A 25,177-nucleotide genomic window follows, 5' to 3' on the forward strand; every position below is an offset into this window, starting at 1 on the left:
AGTGGAGGCTTCTGTAAAGGTTATCTTTTAATTCAAAATGTATTAAATTAATATCATTAATTGATCCCTGAAAACCGATGTTACAGCTTCCGAATATTTAAGGGGGAACTTTGTCTTTTGGGGCAGTTTATTTGTAGTATAGGATTGTAAATTGTAAATGTATTTATTCTTTTGCCCAGCAATTCCATCCATCGTTAGTTTTTGTACAAATTCAATGTTATGAAAGGAATTGTTGCGTGATTACATACATAACTCCATTTCTGATCATTTCTTTGTTTCCTTTTTCAGCAAACCCAAAAGAATACAATATGCGATTTCAACTTTCTTGCATAAATTATATCCCAAAAGAATCAATACATGAATACAACAAAATTGATCTCTTTTTTTTTTCCTTCTTCTATTCACCAAAATCTCCAAGGATCTTTATAAGGAGGAACATAATTTTCCGTTGGCTTTAAAAGGCGGAACGAGCTCACTGATTTTTCAAGGAAAGGCCCCATCTACGCCAAAAGTATTGTCAACATTAGTTAGAGCCTACCCCTAAAAGGGATAGAAAACAAAATAATAAAGAATATTTATTCCTAAAAGATAAAGCAAATATAATGGCACATCATCATATGGTAGCACGAAGATAAAATATTTTTGGTACATCAACGAAAATATGGTTTCCACATATGACCTTGTAACCCATGAGGAAATTTTTGGTACACCATAAATACCATGTGCACGTAAAAAAGCAGCTACCAAATCAGTCATCATACATTTGAATATATAAATATATATTTTATTTAACTCATTTTTAACGTGTATTTCAACATTTATTTTACACCAATAGCTTATTTAGTGCTATTTTTGGTGTGCACGTAGCATGGTTGATTGCACACACATCTTCTAATCCTTTAATTCATTCATGAACTTTTTAGAGAAAATAGATAAATAAATAGAAGTTTAATTTGTATGCACTAATACACTATCAATATAAAGATGTTTATGAATTATGTAACTTCACATTAGCAAAAGTAGCTACTTTCACACTTACTACTTAAATGGTCATCCAAATCAGGCTACAAGAATTTCCTTTGCTAACTAGGATTTAATGATATCATTCTAGAAGTGCTTAACTTCATTCATAATTGTTCAAATGTAAACACCATAAGAGAGAGTGGAGTACCTTTTCCCACTGTGGGCTAAGAGTTGAAGCACTGATAGAATAGAAATAACCTGCAATCATTCGCTTCACAATATCAGAAGAGAATTGCTAAAATGAAATGATGAAAAGAAAATATAACTCGAGAATTTCTGAAGTATTAAACCATGGCATATGATATCGCGCGATGACAGAACAGTCTCGTATCGAATCACAAGTAGAAATAATCTAACTAAGCAAGTTTAAAATACAAGTAGTAAAAATGAGAGGATATACCATCTCTTTCAGCTGTTGAAGCAAGATAGTGGCGAAAGACACTTGAATCCGGTGTCTGCAATCACAATTTGCCAGGCATAGGTGAGCAATTACAGACATCAGTACATCACATCATTCCTTGAGGGGGAAAAAATGTACCAAAACAAAATACTTACAACTTTTATTGGTGATTTGCGAACAAGGTATTCATAATACCAATAAGGCTCCCCATCAATCTGCAAAGAGAGTGTAGATATGCTCCACTATGAGTAAACTTGAACTTAAAAATGTAGATGTTGAGTACTATGTCTTATATTTAGAGTAGTCATTGTCATTGACAAACAATTACATTTTGATATCTATTTATACAAATATAGGGAGAGCCATCGATATAGCCCTAAACAATCAAATGCCAACAAATCAGCCCCTAAAAGATATTTTTAACAGTTTATGGAAGTGTAATGGTGAATCTGTTATTTGAATGGGATTTGTCAGTCTTAACAAAAATGTTTCAGGGACTACTTTGTCAACACATTAGTTATTGGGGTACCTCGAAGAATTATAAATTTATAATATTCTTTTATAATATTCACACTTTACCTTCTAAAGTGAAAATTCAAAATTTAGAGGATCCAAATTCAAGAAATAAATATTGAGAAGTGCTAGGGGGCCAGCAACTTTTGTGATTTGTAGCCATCAAGTAGCCATCAATGATGTTTTTAATGGTGTGAAATTTCATCCAATGGTGTAGGATTACTCACTTTTCTTTTGCTGGTTACATGCTGACCAGAATTTAATAAAGTTGTTGGCCCTCTAGACTTTTCCATAAATATTATTCCTAAAACTTACTTCCCCGGAATGCGTATCAAGAACTGAACTCTCAGCTAAGCGCTGACTGGAGGTAACTCGCTGCAAATTGTTACAATCAGAAAGTTATAATTTGACATATTTCAATATGGATGACAAGCAAAGCAATTTTTTAATTAACATAGTTAAATAAATGTTATTCATGCCTAGACAATAAAGTTTAAAACGTCATGTTCCGTCGTATATTTAAGTGCTCAAATCATCCATTAGACAATTCATATTGGTTTCAACATATGAGACATGGTAAATATGACAATCCAAAAGCTATTGGTTTAGAATCATAGGATTCTTATTCATATTCAGTCAAATATGAATAAGAATAAGGTAGGCATAATTTATAAATGAGTGACATGTTACCAGTGCTGATTTGTCAGATAAAACCGAATCAGCAACCTCTCTTGCAGTCCATTTACTCTTATCCGTTGTTTTTATAATGCTCGAATTTGGGGGACCTATCTGATTTAATACACACACAAAAAAAATCAATGGATAACTAATAATAATCCATGTTCCAAATGTGAGGTTCGGAAAATACCGTGACAGAGATGATAAGATTATCAATAATATCAACACGCTCCGATACAATGCGCAGGCGAGCGTCAGCTGTACAGAATTAGCAGAGCAATATTTTATCAGAAAAAGGAAATCATAATGCAGCCAAATGGTTTGGTTACTTTGATGCACAACAAGAGAAACTCTTAGCGGCCAGCAATTTTTAGTATTTTTTGTCATCATTTGACCAGCAAAAACACTAAATTATCTTTAACAAATAAATTTTACTAATTCATGTGTGCAAACTCTGAAAAAATATGGGTGTAATGTATACAAAATTCTGACAAATATAAGTGCAAACTATATTTCTTGCGTGTAAAAACCCTTATAAATGCAAATTATTACTGGTCAAGTGCTGGCAAAAACTGATAATCTCAAGAACACACGAGATTTGAATGGAAACAAACCATGGCCTCAAATCTTAAGCTATTTGATAAGATAAACCTTTGCAATGATGCTAAGGGAAAGAATGGAACTTACGAGAAAGTGGCGCAGCTGAAGAGTATCGCTCAGGCTTTCGTGATTCTACCCTTTAAATAAATGAAAAGAGTTAGCTTCCTACCATTTGAAAATTCCTCTTAATAGTGAAGAAAAAATTTACAGACAGGAATTGGATTTAGAGGAATTAAACTAAGTATAGTTCCGTTAAATGCAGTAGCACAGCACCAAATGCTTAGTCCCATAGAGTCACTTTCACTAAATAATATATATAAAATGATTAGGATTTATAAGATTGAAGATGAATCAATAAAATATTGAGTTATATACAGTTATAAACATATATTTAACTAACATCTATACATAATTAACTAAATACAACCAGTTAGGTATTAACACAAACTACATTTACTTTTGTACTATCCACTATCCAGTAACTACTATAAAAGACAAACAATTTTGTTATCACTTAATTTTAATTTATTATATTTTAGAAAGTATTATGGATTGTGAGGCATATAAGTAATTAGTACAAATCAAATCAAATTTCATGAACAGTAACTACCATTTGAAGACAAATTTCTTAGATGGCAACTCAACCGGGTAGAGATAAGAATAGGCATTTAATTCATCTTCAAAGGAAGCCATTTTCGGTTCTTCTTCAGCAAGTGTCGCTGCAAAGTAAGAACAAGCGTCAGAGAGAGAGAGAGAGAGAGAGAGAGAGAGAGAGAGAGAGAGAGAGAGAGAGAGAGAGAGAGAGAGAGAGAATACCAGAAAGTGGGGATGTTAGAGAGAGTGAAGTGAGGCCAAAGAGAACAAAATCCCTTCTAAAGAAGGTATTATTTTGGGAAGTGGGTTTCAGAGCACAACATGACAAGTGTTTGCGTTTGTGTTTGTGTTGATTAAGGAGGTTGTTGAGGATAAGGTGGTTGTTATTGTTGTTGGGACTGAGAAAGGGGAAGAGAGAGAGTGAGAGTGAGAGAGAAGAGTGCAAAACCATTGCAATGGAAGTGTGGAAGGTCTCTAACTCTAAAGTGTTTCTTCATCCACTGACCATATCTAACTTTCTCAAACTCGATTCTGCTCATATGCCACCTTCTTGTCATGCTCCCGTTTCTTGTTTTATTTCTTCTTTTCCTTATTTTTAGAAAATAATATATTTTTTTTGGCAGGGTAAAGATAGCAATTCATTCATGAAGAGGACCATGGTATTCAAAATGGTCAAATTACAAATGTTACTTGGAGCCTCTCCTATTATTGGATTGATAAGAGTAAATTGAGTTAATTCATGAGTTATTATATTATCACTTTTCTTAACCTGAGAAAAAGAAACTCATACTAAATTATTGGCTAATGTAATTGTTTTACTCGAATTTTATTATATGTTTAAAGAAAATGTGGGTATTTTAATGTAATTTTTTTATATGAAAATTATTGTTGTGTACTTTTCGGTTATGAATGAGTGGTGTGTTTTAATTTAGTATGAAAGTAATCACAAATTGAAAAGTAGGTTTTGTATTTTAAAAAATTAAAATTCACAAATCGGATGATAGATTTTGTGTTATTTCATAAATCGGAGGGTAAGTTTTGTTTCACTTCACAAATCGAAAGGCCATATTTGTAATCTCCATGTGAAAAAAACATACCAAATTTCATACATTATTGAAAAACACTACTATAAACTCAATATCAAAATTAAAAACTCCAATTGTAACATTAATAGAAATTAAAAAGAATGAAATTAGCAAATAAACAAAGAAATGTGAGGTACTGGAAGTAAAATAAATTATAGAAATTAAAACAAACAAAAATTAAAGAAAAGATGAAAAAGAAAAGATAAACGTAAAAGAGAAGAGTATATAAAAGTAGATAAATTTTATTAATAAAAACTGGAAAAAAAACACATTACAAGTGTTTGAATTTAGAAAAATTATTTAAAATTTTCAATTTTTACTCTGTGATGCTAAGAGGCTAAAAGCGTTTTGGGTTTCTAGATGCTTTCCTAAAGAGTGGAACTCCTTTACAATATTAGTCTAAGACTTATTTATAGACTTTTTATGTCAACTAACCGTTATACTTCATACGTCATTTCGGCCAATTTAAATTGTCTCGGTAACTATTTTCGCACTCTTTTTTTCAGTGTCAATTGAAAAGTTCAGAAGTAATTAAAACAACTAAACGGCCAAATAATAAAAATTATATAATAAATGTAACACCCTACCACACAGAGCCTTACGCTTAAGTCGTAAAGTAGAGGTGGCGAGGTATTACCACCTCTAAAAGAAAAGACTTATATAAATATAGTTGAAAGAAATTATATCTAGGAGCCTTGAAGAATAAGCTAAACAAAGCAAAAATAGAAAATCGTGTCACACTCGCGTGGATAATCATAAAACAGATAAGTAAGCTCAAAAGAAGGTTAAAAACAAAATATACAGATCAGAGTTCCAAAAACATAAATATCAAGCTCCAGACTCGACCTGCGAAGCTAAAGCCGGTCAGAGTATATAATTATATATAAGCATAAGTATATATCCCAATATAACCCAACATGCATAAAGAAAACACCTAATTCTCCAAAAAGCTTCGATTAAACATCATTTATCTATATATACATAGGAGAATCTATAAACAGAAAATACATAACAGACAACTCCAAAATATAACTTCCCAACTTCGCTTGCCAGAGAAACCTCCAGATGCTCATTGAGGCACATCTCGACCTGTATCTGAAAACAACAACATAGATATGGAATGAGAACCGAAAGTTCTCAGTATGGTAATGGTGCCCACATACATAATATATAAGGTCCCGGAAAAGCCAGAGGCGATCCTAGAACTTCGACACTCAAATTTAAATTTTAAAGTTTATAAATGGAGAACCATAAACGGGATAGGTTATCTAAGGTCCTTATTTCTAATTCCTTTATAACTTAAGCCCTAATTTTCGTCTTCCTCTAATCCTCCAAAACTACGGTGCACAGACAAGCAATACAGACAAAGCAAACACATGTAGGATACAGATACAGCAGGTAGCAAATATAGCAGGTAAGCATAGTAATCACATAGGCAAGCCCAATTAATGCACAATCAAACAAAACACACATATGCATATGATGTATACCTGTCCTATGACTGATGAGTCACATCTGTTGGTTATACAGCCAATCCGACATGTCCGGTAGCTAACTCGGACATCGTCCTCTTGAAAATTAGTGAGCGGTACAGTACCTCGATCCCCATCATCTACGGGCGGTAAACCACCTCGATCCCCACAGACATTTTCAATTGGAAAACAGCACATACGTGGGCGGTAAATAACCACAATCCCCACAAAATAATTTTCTTTAAAATTTAGTGGGTGGTAAATAACCACGATCCCCACAAAATAATTTCTTATCAAATTCATCCTCTTCATCATTCAATTCATTCAACAATGATCATCGTCACACCTCCCATTCCGTTCATCAATAATTCACACTCAAAACATAATTTTCTTCTTAACTAAGTAAAACTCAAAACATAATATTTTTCTTAATAAATCAAGTACCAAAACATAACGCATTTTTTTTCTTTATAAATCAAAGTTAAATAATATAATTATTTCATCCATACTTATCTAAATAATACTTCAAACTAAATCTCAAATTTTTATAAAAATTTCGACAGCATCTCCTTTAAAATTCGGATTTTACCACCCTTCTCGGGTCTCAACCAAACCACCTTTCAAACCCTTTTCAAATCATTTCCAATAAGCCAAACCAATTCCAATATCAAAATTATTTCCAACTCTCAATTCATTCACTATTCAACAAAAAACACATATATACACATAACTCAACCAATCCTCAATCTTCCATCATCAATACTCACATTCATCAATAATTATTCATCAACTCCCATCAATAACATTAGTTAACATAATTCCTACAACCAACTCAATAAAATCATCATTCATCAACTCATTCGCAATATTATTTCACATTTCCATCAAGGTTACTAGCATTATTAACATATTCCCACATTTCTGACCTATTCTATAGTTATCTAACATATGTTTTCACAAAACATTATATATTATCTATGAGAAACTAAAACCATACCTTAGCCGATTCCTCCCTAAACTCGGAACACCTCAAAACCTCTCCTTTCATAAGTTTCAAGCTTCCAAATGTCAATTCCTCAAGCTTAATCATCCGGAATTTGTTCCACGCCCAATTGAACTCCAAATCAACAAGAACATAATCTATTTCATACAATATGACTATAATCAACATAGAGTTCACTAAATTGGAAATTCACCAAATTGGAAATTCACCAAGAAATAGGAGTCCCTTACCTTACCCACGGCTCAAATGAACAAAACCTAATATTTTTCTCAAGCTACATCAACCGTAGAACATCAAAATCACATAATCTATCAAACTCAAAATCTTAAATTTCGAAATTTGAGAAGAGTGGTTGAGTAAGAAATTGCTAGATTCTTACCAAATTGATATGTGGGTTTTGTAGAGATTTCGAGACGAAAGCGTATCCGCTGACGGCTTGTCAATCGGAGCTCTGGATTGAAAGTTACGTGGAATTGAATTTTTGGAGGAGGGTTTCGTTTCTATTTCTCTCTTCCTCCTTGAGTGTTGCTGCGTTCTTCAAATAGGGATGGAAGATGATGAGATAAAGCTCTGTTATTTTAATAAATTGAGTTGGGCCTTGGGCTCAGTTCGATCGGTTCAGTCCGTTCGGCTCAATCTTAGGCCAAAATCTTTAAAATTAATGTCAAAATTCATATTTTAATTATCTCTACTTCATTAAAGTATAAAATTTAATTTTCTAAATTTCCTAAATAATAATTAATTTATTTTGACTAATTATTTATTAATTTTGCAGGTTTTACATCCTACCCACCTAAATAAGAATTTTGCCCTCAAAATTCAGATTCAAAAACCTAAAGAGAGGTGTGGGTAGTCACTTCTCAATCCGGATATCAAGCTCTCAAGTGTGTTCCTCAAATCTAGCTCGACTCTAAGAAACCTTTACTAACGGTACTAATCTTTTGCGTAGTCACTCAACACTGACATCGTCAGTTCTAACTAGAAGTACTTTATACGTAAAATCTTCTTCCAATTAAACTGATACGGCAGCAAAACTATTTGATACGTTGCCGGTCACCAATCCGTCTTAGTACTTCAAACAGCTCAATACACCTCAGTTTCATCCCCTTAGTCTTGATTACCCCTCGATTCTAGTCTATTGAAACAACCTCAAAGAATGCATAACTTCTTTTCTTAAACTATCTAGGTTTTCTCTCCCAGTCCGCATAACTTTCCTGTCGGCTTTGCTCAATCAAAAATCTCAACTTGAATTCACTTAGTTTTTCTCCGTTGTCTTGGCTTTCGATTTGGGACCTAGGACACTTGAGATTCCAAGGAATATCCTTTCCTATAACCTGCCAAACACTGAGTTACATGCACCGCTACTTCATCTTTCGTGATATATCTTAGTAACTTTAAGGTGAATCGAAGGTTCGCTCATGTATGCTTCAGAAAATTGTTCACGTGTCAACTTCGACATTCGACACACTAAGTCTTTTCTTATACATTTAAATTCCATTCCTATTTTTCATTGATCTCTTCATGATTCCCTTGCCTAACAAGTTTCGATATTCTTGGTAGCTCCTTGTCCTCTTACTACGCTCTCCGAATCCCAACCTCACAATTGTTTAACATTTGTAGTTGATCCAGTCTGACACCCCCATCCACTTTCTCATCTTCCAACTTAATATTCCGAACATACTTAACAGTTCATTTTCCTTGATTGTCCTACAAGCAATATTTAGAGACTTCCTGCTCAGGACATCAACTAATAGATCATAACATTGCATCAGCACGTCTCCTAAGCCCTTTGGTAATGTATCGTAGTAAGCCTTAAACGGTTTGTCAGGTTCAAGTAATCACGAGTACTGGCGTTGTAGTTAATTCCTTTCTCTCAAGGTTCGAAAGCTTCATTCATATTCAAGCATCCATACAGACAGTGTATTATTATGATTCAATCTGTGGAAATTAAACTTCACAACTCCCTATGATCCTGTACACGCTCAAGCTTCATTCTTCTGCATCCACTAATCGTGTTCTAAGGAACTATCGCTCCGAGGGTTATATTTAAGAATTGTGTGTGATACAAAATAAGCTCGAGTTGATTTCCAAAAAGATTCTATGCTCAAAGGATGAACGAACAACCTAAACAGTATTCGCAAGAAATCAGAAGGATTTCTGGTGTTCTGATTAAATAAAGTTGTAGAAAATTTTACGAAATACACAGGATAAGTGTAAGAACCTACGTTTTCACATAAAACCGTTTTAATAAAGTAATTTTAGTGCCCAGAATAGATTCAAAATTTAGAAGTTTTAATTTGAAAATTTAAATGTGAAATTTTATTTCAGTGAATTTTTCTGAGTTGAAAAATGTATTTTCTTTCGAAAAGTTTCTGTGAAAATGCGTACTGGCGCTTAAGCTGGCAGTACCGGCTCTAGTCTATCCAGTACCGTGTAGTTTGAAAAATAATATTTTGAAAAGTGATTTATTGTTTTGAAAGGATAAAAATAATTTAGAATCGAAAACCGGACACTAATCTTAAAGGTTTTGGCCCAAAGTGGGCCAAACGGATAAAAAATGCCAACGGATTGGACCGGGCCCAAACCGGGTCCAAGGTCCAATATATATAAGCTCTTTTAATGAGCTTTTCAGCTCATTTTCTCCCCAAAAAGAGAAAGGAGCGCGGGTAAGAGGGAAGGGAGGAAGAAGAGAGAGTGCACTATTCACCTTCGTCTTCCGGGAGCCATAACTTTTGATCCGGAGCTCCGATTCACGAGCCGTTTGCAGCCACGCGAAGCTCTTGATGAGCTCTACGTTTCTATCTAAGCAAACCTGGTAAGAAATCGCGTCTCACTTTCCAGTTTTGTGCCCTAGGTTTTGCGCATTTTTATATTTGGTTTTTGAGTAGATTTTGTGGTTTTGCTTGTTTAGGTGATCTCTAGTAGCGGATAATTGTTGGATTTTACCCCTAATCATGTTGGGTAAGGTAAGGTTTCACTAAACCCTTGTGTTTAGTTGCTTTGTGTATCTTAGGTTTTGATGTTGGTATATATATGTGTCGTTAGTTTGAACTTTGGTGTTTGTTGGAGTTGGTTGAGGCCTTGGATCAAGTTTGGTGACTTTGTTTTGGTGTTTGGTGCGTTTGGAAATCGGCCAAGGTATGGTTTCAGTTTTCTTTATGTAATATATAATATTTCTGGACACTTAGACTAGTTGACCCTAAGATAGAATTGAATGTTGTTGGTGGATGAATAATTATATATGAACTGATGTAATTGTTGGTTGTGTGGGATTAGTGTGGTTGATGATGATTGTTGGAGGTTATTGGTATTGATGAGTATTCATGGTGATTAATTATATTGATTAATATTGAGGATTATGAGAATTTAAGGTAATGAGTTAACGTAAAATGTTGTGGTGGTTTAGAATAAAAGATATTAATGATTATGATGTGTGAGGATGTATGTTGATAATTGATGATGAATATCGATGTTGTTGGTGTTAATTATATATTTTGATATTGGTTGATGTTGGTGAGTGTGTATGTTGAGTGTGGTAATATGAATGTGGATATGATTGATAATGTGGAGGTTAAGTGATGAGGATTTGAAGTGGTTGTTGATGTTTGTTTGTTGGTTAAAGATTATTTATGATGATGTTGGATGTTGATGATTAAGGAATTTGATGGTATTGAGTAGTGTAATTGGGATATTATGGATGGTTGAGTTGGAAAAGGAAGGGTATGGGCTTTTAGGTTGTTTGGTATTGATCTTGCCTGTGAAATAGATCGGCTTTAACTATCCGGTGATGGCCGAGCTATCGTCTCGGAGGCTGAACGTCTGACACTTGAGTCTGAGCTTTTCTTTTCACTATGGCGTGAGTGTACGTGCAATGAAGGGGGGAGTGTACCTGCAAAGGCATTGACAAACCCCATTTGTAGGGTTTATCTTGTATTGATTTTTGGGGATTTTATCAACTTTTACCCACATTTATTCAATGAAATAGCATGGTTTTGTATATTCTCCTTTAATTGTGCTTGAATGTGAAAACATACTTTTTAGGACTCAAAATAGCTAAATTTAGTTCACCTTGATTCTATTAGATGCCTTGATATGTTTGTTAAGTGATTTAAGGTTTAGGAGGCAAAGATTGGATCAAGGGAATGAAGAAAGAAAGCATGAAAAGTTGGAGAACTCATGAAGAAATGAAAGAACCGAAAAGCTGTCAAGCCGACCTCTTTGCACTTAAACGACCATAACTTGAGCTACAGAGGTCCAATTGATGCGGTTCCAGTTGGGTTAGAAAGCTAACATCCGGGGCTTCGAAACGATATAAGATTTGCCATAGTTGCTACACGTATGATGGCGCGCACGCGCAAAGTACGCGCACGCACCGTTGCTGCCACCTAGTTCACTTAAAGCAAAACGTGGCCAACGAATTCTAAAGCCTTGTGGGCCCAATCCAACTCATTTCTGATGCTATTTAACCCAAGGAGTGAAGAGGGAAACATGTGTTAGTTACCAATTAGTTTAGTTTAGCTTTGTAGTTAGTTTCTAGAGAGAGAAGCTCTCTCTTCTCTCTAGGATTAGGATTAGATTAGTTCTTAGATCTAGATCTATTTCTTCTTATTCTCTCTTCTAATTTTCGTTCCTCTCCTCTATTGCACTTGTAGGATTCTTCTTCTAATGTAATTCCTTTGTTTGTAGTTTGTGAATTCTCTTTTGTAGATCTACATTTCTCCTTCAATGCAATTGGTAAGTTCTTTGTTGTTTCATGATTGATTTAGTTTTCTATTGTGGACCTCTTGCCTTTGTAGTTAGATCTCTCTTTAATTCTTGCAAATTTATGTGTTCACTTGTATTGCACTCTATGTTTTTTGATGAAATGTCTCTTATAGCTATTAGTTAGATTTTGTTCCTCTTGGCCTAGGTAGAGTAATTAGTGACACTTGAGTTATCTAATTCCTTTGTTGATTGATAATTGGAGAGATTGCTAATTGGTTTGGAGTGCACTAAAGCTAGTCTTTCCTTGGGAGTTGGCTAGGACTTGTGGCTCAAGTCAATTCATCCACTTGACTTTCCTTTCTTTAGTAAGGGTTAACTAAGTGGTAGCAATGAACAATTCTCATCACAATTGAGAAGGATAACTAGGATAGGACTTCTAGTTCTCATATCTTGCCAAGAGCTTTGTTAGTTGTTAGTTTATTTTCTTTGCCATTTATATTTCTTGTCCAAAAGCTTAAAAACCCCAAATATAATTCACAACCAATAACAAGACACTTCATTACAATTCTTAGGGAGAACGACCCGAGGTCCAATACTTCGGTTTATAAATTTAGGGGTTTGTTTTAGTGACAAACAACTTTTTGTATGAAAGGATTAGTGATTGGTTTAGAAACTATACTTGCAACGGGAATTTATTTGTGAATTCTAAACCATCAAAAATCCATTCATCAAAATGGCGCCGTTGCCGGGGAATTGCAATGGTGTTATGTTATTGGTTATTGTACATATGTGAATAGTGTGAATATCTTGCTTTTTGCTTTATTTGCTAGTTGTAGAATTTTGTTTCTTTTGTTTCCTATTAGCTTTTGTTTTTATTTTATCTTTTCACCATGAATTCTCATTTTGGCTATGAGTGTGATTACAACTATGTTGTAGGTGATGGGAGCTACAATGAAGATGTGTATCAAGGATGGGACAACCAAAGGTGGGAGGAGTCATATGCATATGATCAATCCCCATGGCAACAACCTCCACCAATGCACTATGAAGAAGAGCCATTCTATGATGCATACCAATCCAATGGCTATGGTGAATCTCCTTGTGACTTTCAAGAACCACCACCATATGCCTATGAGTCATATCCTCAACATGAGTCTCAACCACACTCACAAGCCTATTTTCAACAAACACCTCCATATGATCATGATCCTTACCCACCATACCAACCTCCTTTTGAACCATATGAGCCATACATGGAACCACAATTCCAAGACTCCCAAGAACCAGCTCAATACACACCACCACCTTACCAAGAAGAACCACCTTCCTATAATGAACCCTTTCTCCAAGACAATGAACCCTCTTATCCACCCCAATCCTCAATGGATGAAACCCTCGGTGTTCTTCTTCAAGGACAAGAGGAGATGACAAGGGATGTGCAACAATTCATGACCGCCTTGGATGATGTGGTAAACCGGTTAGCATCCCAATGCTTGAACACTCAAGGGACTCCCATGGCTACATGTGGAGAAACAAATGAAGAGCATAACATGAAGGAGAGATTGGTGGAGAACGAGGGAAGTTGCTTTGTATTGGAACAATTGGAGGAAGCTATAATTGTTGAAGAAAGGGAAGAATTGGTTGAAGACTTAGGAGATGCGGAGCCTCCATGGGAATCTAGAATTGAAGAAAACCCCTCCAAGATGATTAAAATTGATGCTAGGAAGGAAAGTGCACACCTTCCAAGACATATTCCATATGAAGATTTGGATGGGATAGAGCAAGAAGTGAGTTCCCTTGGTGATGAAGATCAAGCATCAAGTCTTAGTGGTGAAGAATCCTTTAAGCATGAAGAACCTTCTCCGGTTGGATTTGAAAGCGTTGAGGAGGTAAATTTTTCTCACCCTCCCTATTATGATTTGAGTAAAGGAAAAGGTTTAGATAAAATTGTTGAACAAAGGATTGAGATTAAGAGATCTTGTGAAGAGGTGGAAGTCCCTAGAAATAGAAGAACGGGGGTTGGTTATGCTTTGTCAAGATCTTTGGAAGCATCTTTGCCTAGGTGGCCATCTACTCCTTCACTTGAGTGGGTAAAATTCATCTATATTAGCTTTATTGTCCCACTTGAGTATGGCTTGCTTGAAACGGATGGTCAACTTAGGATCCTTTGTGGGATGAAGCGTAAGCGAAAGATGTTTCGTGGTTGGCGTTGCAAATCAAGGCTCATTATGGTTGATGCATCAAACATGAGATATAAAGGTTGGAGTAGTGCTTAAATAGATGGGTCTAGGAGGATTATTGGCCACTATATAGAGAATTCACCTTACTCACCACCCGGTTGGACTAATAATGATGATCAACCTTAAGACGGGTATGAAAACAAAGTGTGGGATCCCGGATTACAAGAAGAGGATCAACTTTGGGAGCCCCAAGCTTGTGAAGAACTCCATCAAGACTTGGCTCAATCCATGAAGAATCTTGGGGCACAATGGAGAACCAAGGATTGGTGGGAGTTCCAAGATGAATACAAGCACAAGCCACCTTGATGAGGAGCTCCCCATAAGTCCAACTTAAGGACAATAAACAAAAGTGCTAGGTGGAAGACAACCCACCATGGTAAAATCCTTTCATTTTCTCTTTTGTACATATTGATAGAATTAGTTTAATTTCATGTTTTGTTTAGATAGTTGAGTTTAATTGGTAGTTTAGTATGTTAAATAAGGTTTTAGGGTGTTTTGGTAGATGCTTGGAGGTTTAGAATGCTGAGATTGGTGCAAAAAAAAAAAAAAAAACAGCCATCGGCGCGTTAGCACGCTGTGCGCGCGCGCGCACATTGCACTTCTGCAACTTCTGGTACAAAAACCAGAGAGTTGTGCGCGCGTTGTGCCAGCATTGTGCTGGGAGCACAACCTCATCCACGCGTAAGCGCGCTGTGCGCGCGCGCGCGGATTTGCTCCCTGCTTTTCTCCTTCCTCCTTTCTCCTTCTTTCCTCTTCTCTTCTTCTTTCTTTCTAATTTTTTTTTTCTTCTTCTTCCTCTCTTAGAAATTTTTTTTTTCTTTTAATATAAATGAAAATTTTTTTTAATAAAAAAATAATAATAATAATATAATAATGATAAATAAATAAATAAATAAAATACTAAAAAAAAAACACAAAAAAAAATTTTTTTTTCTCTCTTTTCCTCCATTTTCTTTTATTGCATTTGCTTGTTTTCATTCATTGCATTTTAATTTTGTTTTTTTACCTTGTTCTCATTTTACTTTCTAAGTTTTCCATTTTAATAATGGTGATTGAACTTTCCTACTCAATTGTTGAGACTTTCTTACATTATTTTGGTGCTTCTTGACTTGTTTGATATTGTTGGGTGATGAAACTTTTAAATCAATGCTTCATCTTGTATGACTTTTGTGTCTTTGTGCATTGATATGACCTCATCTTGTCTTTCATGACCCACTTCTTCTCATTTGAACTTGATGCTCAACACACTCTTCATACTTTAACTTTACTCTTGCATCGAGCTTAATGATATGCCTTTTGCTTATATGGATTTCTCACTCACATGTTATAGCTACCATGTAGTAGGAAATCATACTCTTATTTGGCATTAGCCCCCGCCTATGTTCTACTTGTTTTGATATCTTTGTTGTAGGCCTAATTGTCGTTCTTCTTTCCTCCCCTTTTAGGCTGGCCACCAAGAAAGGAGGAAACGGAAAAGCTTTTAAATGGGGCAACAAACAAGTCATCCGCACAACCGTTTGAGGAACTCATCAATTGTAGCAACCCATCCACCTTGCTCTCCTTTGCATGCACCGAGGACGGTGCAATCTTCAAGTGTGGGGAGGTCGTCGACCGATCTCCATGGGTAACAATTTTCTTTTTCAACACCAATATTAGTTAGCTATTGCATTGCATGATAGGTTGCATGTTAGTTAGAATTTGTACATATTTTTACCACTTCTTTGTTATTAGGACTACTTGGTTAGGGTGATGATTTTCTTTCCAAGAAACCGTTTTAGGGTAACCTACCAATTTGAAAATTTTTGTTGAACTTGCTTGAAAGAATTTATTTTGGAACATGGTTTTTGAGCTAAGAACATAAGCAAGTAAGACTTGTGCCTAATTGCGTGGTTACATCTTATAACCACTTATTTTTCCTTCTTGTGTGCATTATTCTCTTCCTATGATTGTGATCTTTGATTTGTTTGATTCTCTATGTCCATTATTTGGTGTATTCATGCATTTATATGATTGAGGCCATCATTTCATTAGCTCACTCACCCAAATGGCCTTACCTTCTATCTTCCTTTGTTAGCCAAATTTGAGCCTACGATTAACCCACTTTGTTCTTAATTTAGCACATTACAAGCCTTAAAGCGGAAAACAATAAAAGTCCTTATTTGGATCTTTGATTAGCTTAGGCTAGTGTGTGTGAGTATCATTCAAGTGTGGGAACCTTGGGACATTGGGTGAATAAAAGGGTAGTTTTGTATTATTATTGTAAATATTGGGAATTGGGTACATACTCATGCGTTAATTAAATGTAAGACCTTATGCATTGATATTCTTGAAAAAAAAAATGAGAAAAATAAAAGAAAAAGAAAAAAAAAAGAAAAAAAATAAATGTGAAAAAAAAAGAGAAAAAAGAAAAGAAAAGAAAAAGAAGAAAAAGAAAGAAATAAAAGGGGACAAAATGTCCCAAAGTAAAGTCCAATAAAGATCAATGCATAAGTATTGTGAAATGAAAAGGGATGCATGAGTATGTGAAAAAGTGAGGAAGGGGTAGTTAGATTAGTACTTAATTGTATAGGTCATTATATAGGTTAGGTGGGAAAGTTTAAGTTAATCAAAGATTCAAATCCTAAGTCCACTAGCCATATATGATCCTACCTTGACCCTAGCCCCATTACAACCTAAAGAAAAGACCTCATGATACATGTATGCATGCATTGAATAATTGTTGATTGTTAGAAGAAAAACAAATCTTGGAAAGCATGATTAGGGGAGAATTGAGAGAATCAACCCAAAACACCGAGCGACTAGAGTGCAAACACTTTCGGTGAGGGTTCGATGCTCAATTCCTTGATTCCCGGCTTTCATGAGCGTTCTTCTCGCAAGTCTACTTGAACTTCATTTTGATATTCGAATTGGAAGGATTCATGAATCGTTATATGATCTTGGCCCTACTTATGCACGTATGACTTGGAGGATTGATTTATTTTTAACCAAGTAGGTACAACCATTTTGCATTTAGTTGCATATAGTTTAGGTTGCATATAGTTCATTTACATGGAATAAATGTTGATACCCTTTGTTTCTCTTTTGGCTTAAGCATGAGGACATGCTTGGATTAAGTGTGGGGAGGTTGACAAACCCCATTTGTAGGGTTTATCTTGTATTGATTTTTGGGGATTTTATCAACTTTTACCCACATTTATTCAATGAAATAGCATGGTTTTGTATATTCTCCTTTAATTGTGCTTGAATGTGAAAACATGCTTTTTAGGACTCAAAATAGCTAAATTTAGTTCACCTTGATTCTATTAGATGCCTTGATATGTTTGTTAAGTGATTTAAGGTTTAGGAGGCAAAGATTGGATCAAGGGAATGAAGAAAGAAAGCATGAAAAGTTGGAGAACTCATGAAGAAATGAAAGAACCGGAAAGCTGTCAAGCCGACCTCTTTGCACTTAAACGACCATAACTTGAGCTACAGAGGTCCAATTGATGCGGTTCCAGTTGGGTTAGAAAGCTAACATCCGGGGCTTCGAAACGATATAAGATTTGACATAGTTGCTACACGTATGGTGGCGCGCACGCGCAAAGTACGCGCATGCACCGTTGCTGCCACCTAGTTCACTTAAAGCAAAACGTGGCCAACGAATTCTAAAGCCTTGTGGGCCCAATCCAACTCATTTCTGATGCTATTTAACCCAAGGAGTGAAGAGGGAAACATGTGTTAGTTACCAATTAGTTTAGTTTAGCTTTGTAGTTAGTTTCTAGAGAGAGAAGCTCTCTCTTCTCTCTAGGATTAGGATTAGATTAGTTCTTAGATCTAGATCTATTTCTTCTTATTCTCTCTTCTAATTTTCGTTCCTCTCCTCTATTGCACTTGTAGGATTCTTCTTCTAATGTAATTCCATTGTTTGTAGTTTGTGAATTCTCTTTTGTAGATCTACATTTCTCCTTCAATGCAATTGGTAAGTTCTTTGTTGTTTCATGATTGATTTAGTTTTCTATTGTGGACCTCTTGCCTTTGTAGTTAGATCTCTCTTTAATTCTTGCAAATTTATGTGTTCACTTGTATTGCACTCTATGTTTTTGATGAAATGTCTCTTATAGCTATTAGTTAGATTTTGTTCCTCTTGGCCTAGGTAGAGTAATTAGTGACACTTGAGTTATCTAATTCCTTTGTTGATTGATAATTGGAGAGATTGCTAATTGGTTTGGAGTGCACTAAAGCTAGTCTTTCCTTGGGAGTTGGCTAGGACTTGTGGCTCAAGTCAATTCATCCACTTGACTTTTCTTTCTTTAGTAAGGGTTAACTAAGTGGTAGCAATGAACAATTCTCATCACAATTGAGAAGGATAACTAGGATAGGACTTCTAGTTCTCATATCTTGCCAAGAGCTTTGTTAGTTGTTAGTTTATTTTCTTTGCCATTTATATTTCTTGTCCAAAAGCTTAAAAACCCCAAATATAATTCACAACCAATAACAAGACACTTCATTACAATTCCTAGGGAGAACGACCCGAGGTCCAATACTTCGGTTTATAAATTTAGGGGTTTGTTTTAGTGACAAACAACTTTTTGTATGAAAGGATTAGTGATTGGTTTAGAAACTATACTTGCAACGGGAATTTATTTGTGAATTCTAAACCGTCAAAAATCCATTCATCAGGCACTCCAAAGCTTAAGTCAGTATATTGTCCTATTCGAACTTAAATCCAGAAGAAATGCTTTACCTTGCTTTATATGATGAATTCTTCGTCCGTTACATTCTCGGCATTAATCGTCGGTTTCCGAAATGACTGATATTGTAACCGATTTAATTATGCCGTTTGAATGTCGGTTATGATAGGAGTATTAATCTGACCGAGTTATGCCTCATGAAAGGCCGAGCTTATAACGGGCGACAGTTATAACTCTTAGCAAGAAAGGCTATAATACCGAGTTATAGCTCGTATTAAAGGCGGTCATATCATAGCCCCCAAGCTTGACCTGAGGAGGGTTTTTAATGAAGCAGGTTGAGCTTTTTGATGAGTTATAACTCGGTCAGATGAGTTATTGAGTGAGCCCCCAGTTCAACGTACTTCATTAAAAAATGGAATTGGTTACTTGGAATTTGGTGGGTCATTTCAGCTGTATTGAGGAGAGAGAAGTAGTGCGTGGGGTATTAAAAGCTTCTTATGTTCCCAAGACACTTGCACCGTTTGGTGTGATTGAGGTAGCAGTTATTTTGGTGATGTGGTTAAGTTCAAAGGTTTGGCTTGCTAACTTTTCCCTGACCCTTGGTTTTTGCTGTTTTGAAAACAGAATGAGTAAAAGAGGTATGTATGCCATTTCTTTCATTTCTATTTTATCATCTTTATCTTCTTTCTTCTTTTTGCTTTTCTGTTCTGGGTCTCTCATGGGTTTTGAAAAGGAGAAGAAAGGGAAGATTGATTAGTCGTATGACTGGGTAAGTGATGATGTAAAGTCCTGGGTGTCTTTGTTTTGTGATGGTGCGGCTGTAAAGGAGATAGATGTGAAGAGAATCGTAAGGGCTGGGTGTGGTGTTGAAGTGGAGTTGTTGTCGTGTGGTAGTGAGGATAGGGTTTATCATAGGGGGCAGGGATTCGAGTTTTTCTACATGCATAGTTGTGTGTTAGAGGAGCTACGAGTGAAGTTGCCTTTTACTGTTTTTGAATGTCAGATTCTGAAGCAACTTAATTATGCTCCTTCACAGTTGCATCCTAATGAGTGGGCATTTCTGTGATGCTTTGAGATATTGATGGAGTTTCTGGAGGAAGAGCCTTCTGTGGATTTATTCTTTTCTATGTTCCAAGCAAAGGGGGTTTGGAAAGGGGGGTGGATTAATTTGAACAGCACTCATGGGTTTGGTATTTTTAAACTATATAAATCATCTTTCAAGGATTTTAAAGAGATGTACCTTAAAGTGAGGAGTGTGGAAAGGGAGTTTCCGTTTTATATGGATGAGTTGCTGGCTGAGAGGTTTCCTTTATGGTGGTGTTCGGAACCACAGAACATCCTTGGTGCCGAAGTTATTAATCCGAGAAATGTCTGTATTATTGAGTTCTTGGTGGAACAAATTGATCGGAAAGACTTAATTTCGATGTTTGAATTGTTAAAGTGGGATGAAAATAGAGATGCTGTGGTAGAATATATGGGTGAGTTTTGTTTGTGATTTTGTTTTATTTTAGTGCCTTGTGTTGTACTGATTTGTTGTTTCCTTGGAATTTTGTAGGAGGGAAGTATCCTAGCGTTTCAGCTGCATCGCTGAGGTCTCGGTTCAAAAATAAGAACTTGGAAAAGGAGGCTTCCTCATTGAATCGTAAGAAGGTGGCAGTGGCTGGAGAAGTTAGTCAGCCTACTCAAGGTCGAAGGAAGGTGATTGTGAAAAAGAGGAAGTCGGATGTTGTGGATTTGTCTGAGGAGTCTAGTGGGAAAGAGCATGGTGTTGCTATAGAGGAAATTGAGGCCTTTGTCGTGAATTAAAGAAAACTTCATGAGATGTCTGAGCAGAGTGGAGATGTCTCTGGGTGGGGGAAAGAGTATCCCTACATGGTTGTGGCCGACCAGTACTGTCAATCTTCCGCCGATGTTTCTTTAGCGAATGAGGTCGGTGAGATGGCTATTGGTCAATATATGCAGGTAATATCGTGCTTTCATATTAGTAATCTATTTTTAATTGGTATATTTTATATACCTTGTAGTTATCATGTTTTGTAGGTTGTTGGTCTTAGGCTAGCGAGCTTAGGGCGTTGTCAAGAATTAAGGCATAAAAAGCTGGCAGGTGAGAAAGCGGAATGTGTTGTGTATAAAGAAGAGTTAATTAAGAGTAAGGGTATTGCTGTCGGGTTACAAAGTCGGTTGACCGAAACTGAGAAGCAGTTGAAGGAAACAAAAGATAATTATGCTAAGGATGTTGAAGATTTGAAGAAAAAGGAAGCTGATCTAGCGAGCATGGAATCTCAGTTGATTGAGGTTACTACTCAGCTTAAAGAGCTTGAGAAAAAGAAAGGTGATGAAATATTGGACTCTTTTGTTGAGGGTTTTGAGAGAGCATGGTTACAGGCAAAGTTCTTGGTTCCGGATGCTGATCTTTCTGAGATGGATCCTGCGAAGATTGTTCGTGATGGGAAGATGGTCGAGGATGATGGGGAGGCTGAAGGCGAGGCCGAGAATGTTTAATATTTCTTCTGTTGTTTTTTTAAAAGCAGTAATTTAAGAGAACTTTTTGAGTTTTTTGATATCTTGTTGGAACTTGATTAGGGGTTTAAAGTTTGTGACACTTGCTATTGTTGCTGATGGAATATCTTGATTTTGTTTACATATCAGTGGCTGGAATTGCTTTTTTGTTTATAGACGCCTTTTGCTTGTTTGATTAGAATTTCTGAACAGAATATTCTCTCGTATGTTAGTAGCGCCGAGTTATTTCGGTTTGAAACTGTTCGTTATTTTGGTTGTCGATAGTAGACAAATTTGTAGTTATGCTTTAAATTAGTAAAGCAGAATGGTGATAGATGCGCATAGCTCATATATATTTAAAGATGAACTTGATTGATTAATTTGGTGAACCTTTGAGTACAAAGGTGCAGGTAGGCTAGCCTCGTTAAAACCTCTCCAAGCAAAACCCTTTTTTGGAAAAAATTTTGGTAGTAGGAAAAAGAGTACAAGCCTGTCCCTAACTTTTAACTATAAATTTTTTTTAGGGAGGACACATTCCAAGTATTAGGTAGGATTGTACCATTTATTGATTCTAGTCTATATGCTCCGTTGCCGATGACTTGTGTAACTCGGTATGGGCCTTCCCAGTTTGCGGCGAGCTTTCCGTGGGATGGTGGTCTTCGTGCAACTTCTGTCTTTCGAAGGACTAAGTCTCCTTTTTCAAATGATCGGCTCCTTACCGATTTATTGTATCACCGAGCTAATGTTTGTTGTGCCGCCCGTTGTTTGAGCATGGCTATATCCCTTATTTCCTCGATGTTGTCTAGCTGAGCTTCATCTTGATTTCCGAGCTGTGTTCTGATTGAACTTTGGGAGATTTCCAGTGGTATCATGGCTTCAGAGCCATATACGAGTCGGAATGGCGTCTCATTGGTTGATGACTGAGGAGTTGTATTGTATCCTCAAAGGACTTCAAGTATGAGCTCGGCCCAGAGCCCTTTAGGGTTGTCTAATTTCTTCTTAAGTGCGTGCAGGATGACTTTATTTGCTGCTTCTGCTAGTCTGTTTGTCTGAGGATGTTCAACGGAGGCAAAGTGTTGTTTGATTTTAAGGTTCGGCAAAAAAGATTGAAATTTCTGATCGGCAAATTGGCAACCATTGTCAGTGATGATATGGTGAGGAATGCCAAAACGGCAAATAATATTTTTCCAAATGAAAGAGATCATTTGTTGGGATGTGATCTTAGCCAAAGGTTGGGCCTCGACCCATTTTGAGAAGTAGTCAATTGCAACAACGAGAAATTTTACCTGGTCCGGTGCCGTGGGGAATGGACCGAGTATGTCTAACCCCCATTGGTTGAAGGGCCATGTAACATCAGAATGATGCATATCTTCGGCAGGAATATGGATGATTGAGGCGTGCTTCTGGCAATTGGCATAGGTCCGAACCTTGTTTTCGCTGTCGTGTTTGAGAGATGGCCAAAAGAAGCCCGCGCGGAGGATTTTGGAGGCTAAGCTCCGAGCTCCTGTATGTGTTCCGCAAATACCCTCATGGGCTTCGGACAATGCTATGTCTGCCTCGGCTTTGCTAAGGCATTTTAGCAATAGGCGAGTGAATCCTCGTCTATATAAGGTTCCGTTGAGTAATGTGAAAAAACTTGCTTGTCTTTGGAACCTTTTCACATTATCCGCGGTATCTGGTACACGATCTGTTTGGAGATAAGATATGAAATATGTGATGACATGTCATCATGTCATGTTTTTCTATACTTTTTCATACAAGAAATTAATGATTAGTGCTTAAATATTGCATTCTTTGGTGCTTAAATGGTATATTTCTTTGATCTTTTGATTTGATAAACTTTGTAGGAAATAAGAAGAAAAAGAAGCAAAGAAGCACAAAATAAGCTAAAAAGAAGAAAAAAAGAGCTTTGGGGCACACTTTGAAGTTGGAGCACACTTTGGAGCCTTAGGCCACGCTTTTAAAAGCGTGGCCCATGACCAAATCAAGGAAGCTTCATCAGCACAGCCACCCAGGAGCTCAACGTTTGCGCCAACGTTTGCCTCAAACGTGAGGTCAAACGTTGGCTAAGGAATACCTTGGGAAATGTTGCTCCCCACAGCCTGAAGGGGTATACTTCCAACAAGAATAACTTGAGCTACAGAGCTCCAAATGAGGTGATTCAAAAAGCAATGGAAAGTAGGAATCGAGAGCTTTCCAAGCATATATGGCACTGCATGGTGGACACTAAAATTGAGGGAGAAAACTGCCCCGAAATGTGCATAAACGAACATGGTGGCAACCTGCAGTGAGGCCAACTGACCTCTACACCTTCGACGGAGTATAACTCGAGCTGTGGAGCTCCAAATGATGCGCTTCTAATTGCATTAGAAAGTAGACATTCAGGGCTTTCCAACAATGTATAATAGTATGGGGTGGATAGCACGTTTGAGCTTCCGAATCTGGCAATGTTCCCAACATTTGCGTTCACGTTTGACCTCAAACGTGGGGTCAAACGTGAGTGACAGCAACACCAGCGACCTTGTCCCCTTCAAAGGAGCATAACTTGAGTTGTAGATGTCCGATTAAGATGATTTCAGTTGGGTTAGAAAGCTGACATTTAGAGCTTTCCAACGATATATGGCAATCCATATTTGGCACGAAATTGAGGCATGAGTGAAAGGCATCTTTAAGGACCAAATGTTGCTAGATGGATGCCCTTGAGGGGAGCCCACGTTTGCGCCAACGTTTGCCTCAAACGTGAGGTCAAACGTTGGCCAAAGAATGCCTTGGAGGAGATCACGTTTGAGCTCATGTTTGACCTCAAACGTGAACCCAGACGTGAGTGACAGCAAAATGGCCATTCTGCATAATGCCTTCACGAAGACGTTTGAGTCAACGTTTGCCTCAAACGTTGACTCAAACGTGAATATTCCAAAGTCCAAATTTCAAGCGGATTTCTTCTCAAGACCAATGCCATCCGGATCCATCTTCAACCCAATTCCACTCCAAAGCAAGCTAAGCCCATTACCATCACTCAAAGGCACACAGATAAGCTAGATTAGGAATTTCATTCAATTGTAATTTGTTTTTAATTTCAATTTCATTTTCATTTTCATTTGGAAAAGCCTATATAAAGCATCCTTATCATCTTTGTAAGGAGGCTGGCTCCACGAGGGAGCATTAGAAATAGAGAACTCTCTCTCTTTAGTTTTTCTCTTTGTTTTGAATCTTGGGTTGAGAATTGAAGGAATTCTGTTTCATTCTCACTTTGAGATTTCTCTTGTTCTTCTTCTATAAAATTTCAGTGAATTAAGGATTTAAATCAACACTCTGTTTACTGCTTTCATCTTCATTTCTTTTGCAAATTGTTCTTTATTGGATCAAGGAAGGACTTGAGATCTAGACTTGTTTTCTAGTCTCATTGAGCCCCTGAGATCTTCACTTGTCTTTCTAGATTTCACAATTGATTTGAGTTTTCTTGCTGATTTACTTTTCTGCTACAATTTCCTTCTCTGCAATTTTTACTTTCTACTGCATTGCTTCCAATTTACATTTCCTGCACATTTACATTCTACACTTTAACTTTGAGCTTGCTGCAAATCTGAATTTACTTTTCTTGCCTTGGATCCATTGCTTTCTTTAATTTCCAGCACCCAGCCCCCCTTTACTTTTCATGCAATTTACATTTCTTGTCATTTAAGTTTTTGCAATTTA

At 36.5% G+C, this 25,177-nt stretch overlaps 1 protein-coding gene across 1 annotated transcript in view; it reads right to left on the minus strand.

The window, feature by feature from the left end:
- Positions 1-257: 257 nt before the first annotated feature.
- PPD5 (PsbP domain protein (Mog1/PsbP/DUF1795-like photosystem II reaction center PsbP family protein)) overlaps positions 258-25,177 on the minus strand; it is a 37,213-nt gene continuing 12,293 nt past the window's right edge. Inside the window, exons 2-11 of the mRNA XM_088496527.1 lie at positions 4,031-4,308; positions 3,825-3,933; positions 3,302-3,351; positions 2,805-2,872; positions 2,627-2,725; positions 2,252-2,311; positions 1,579-1,638; positions 1,424-1,478; positions 1,172-1,221; positions 258-500 (exon numbers count right to left, since the gene is read on the minus strand). Of these exons, the coding sequence (XP_088352653.1) occupies positions 402-500; positions 1,172-1,221; positions 1,424-1,478; positions 1,579-1,638; positions 2,252-2,311; positions 2,627-2,725; positions 2,805-2,872; positions 3,302-3,351; positions 3,825-3,933; positions 4,031-4,259 (879 nt within the window). The 5' untranslated portion in view covers positions 4,260-4,308 and the 3' untranslated portion in view covers positions 258-401. The remainder of the gene's footprint in view (positions 501-1,171; positions 1,222-1,423; positions 1,479-1,578; positions 1,639-2,251; positions 2,312-2,626; positions 2,726-2,804; positions 2,873-3,301; positions 3,352-3,824; positions 3,934-4,030; positions 4,309-25,177) is intronic.

Source organism: Arachis ipaensis, chromosome B8 (assembly GCF_059453495.1).
Source record: "Arachis ipaensis isolate K30076 ecotype BB chromosome B8, ASM5945349v1, whole genome shotgun sequence".
NCBI lineage: Eukaryota > Viridiplantae > Streptophyta > Magnoliopsida > Fabales > Fabaceae > Arachis > Arachis ipaensis.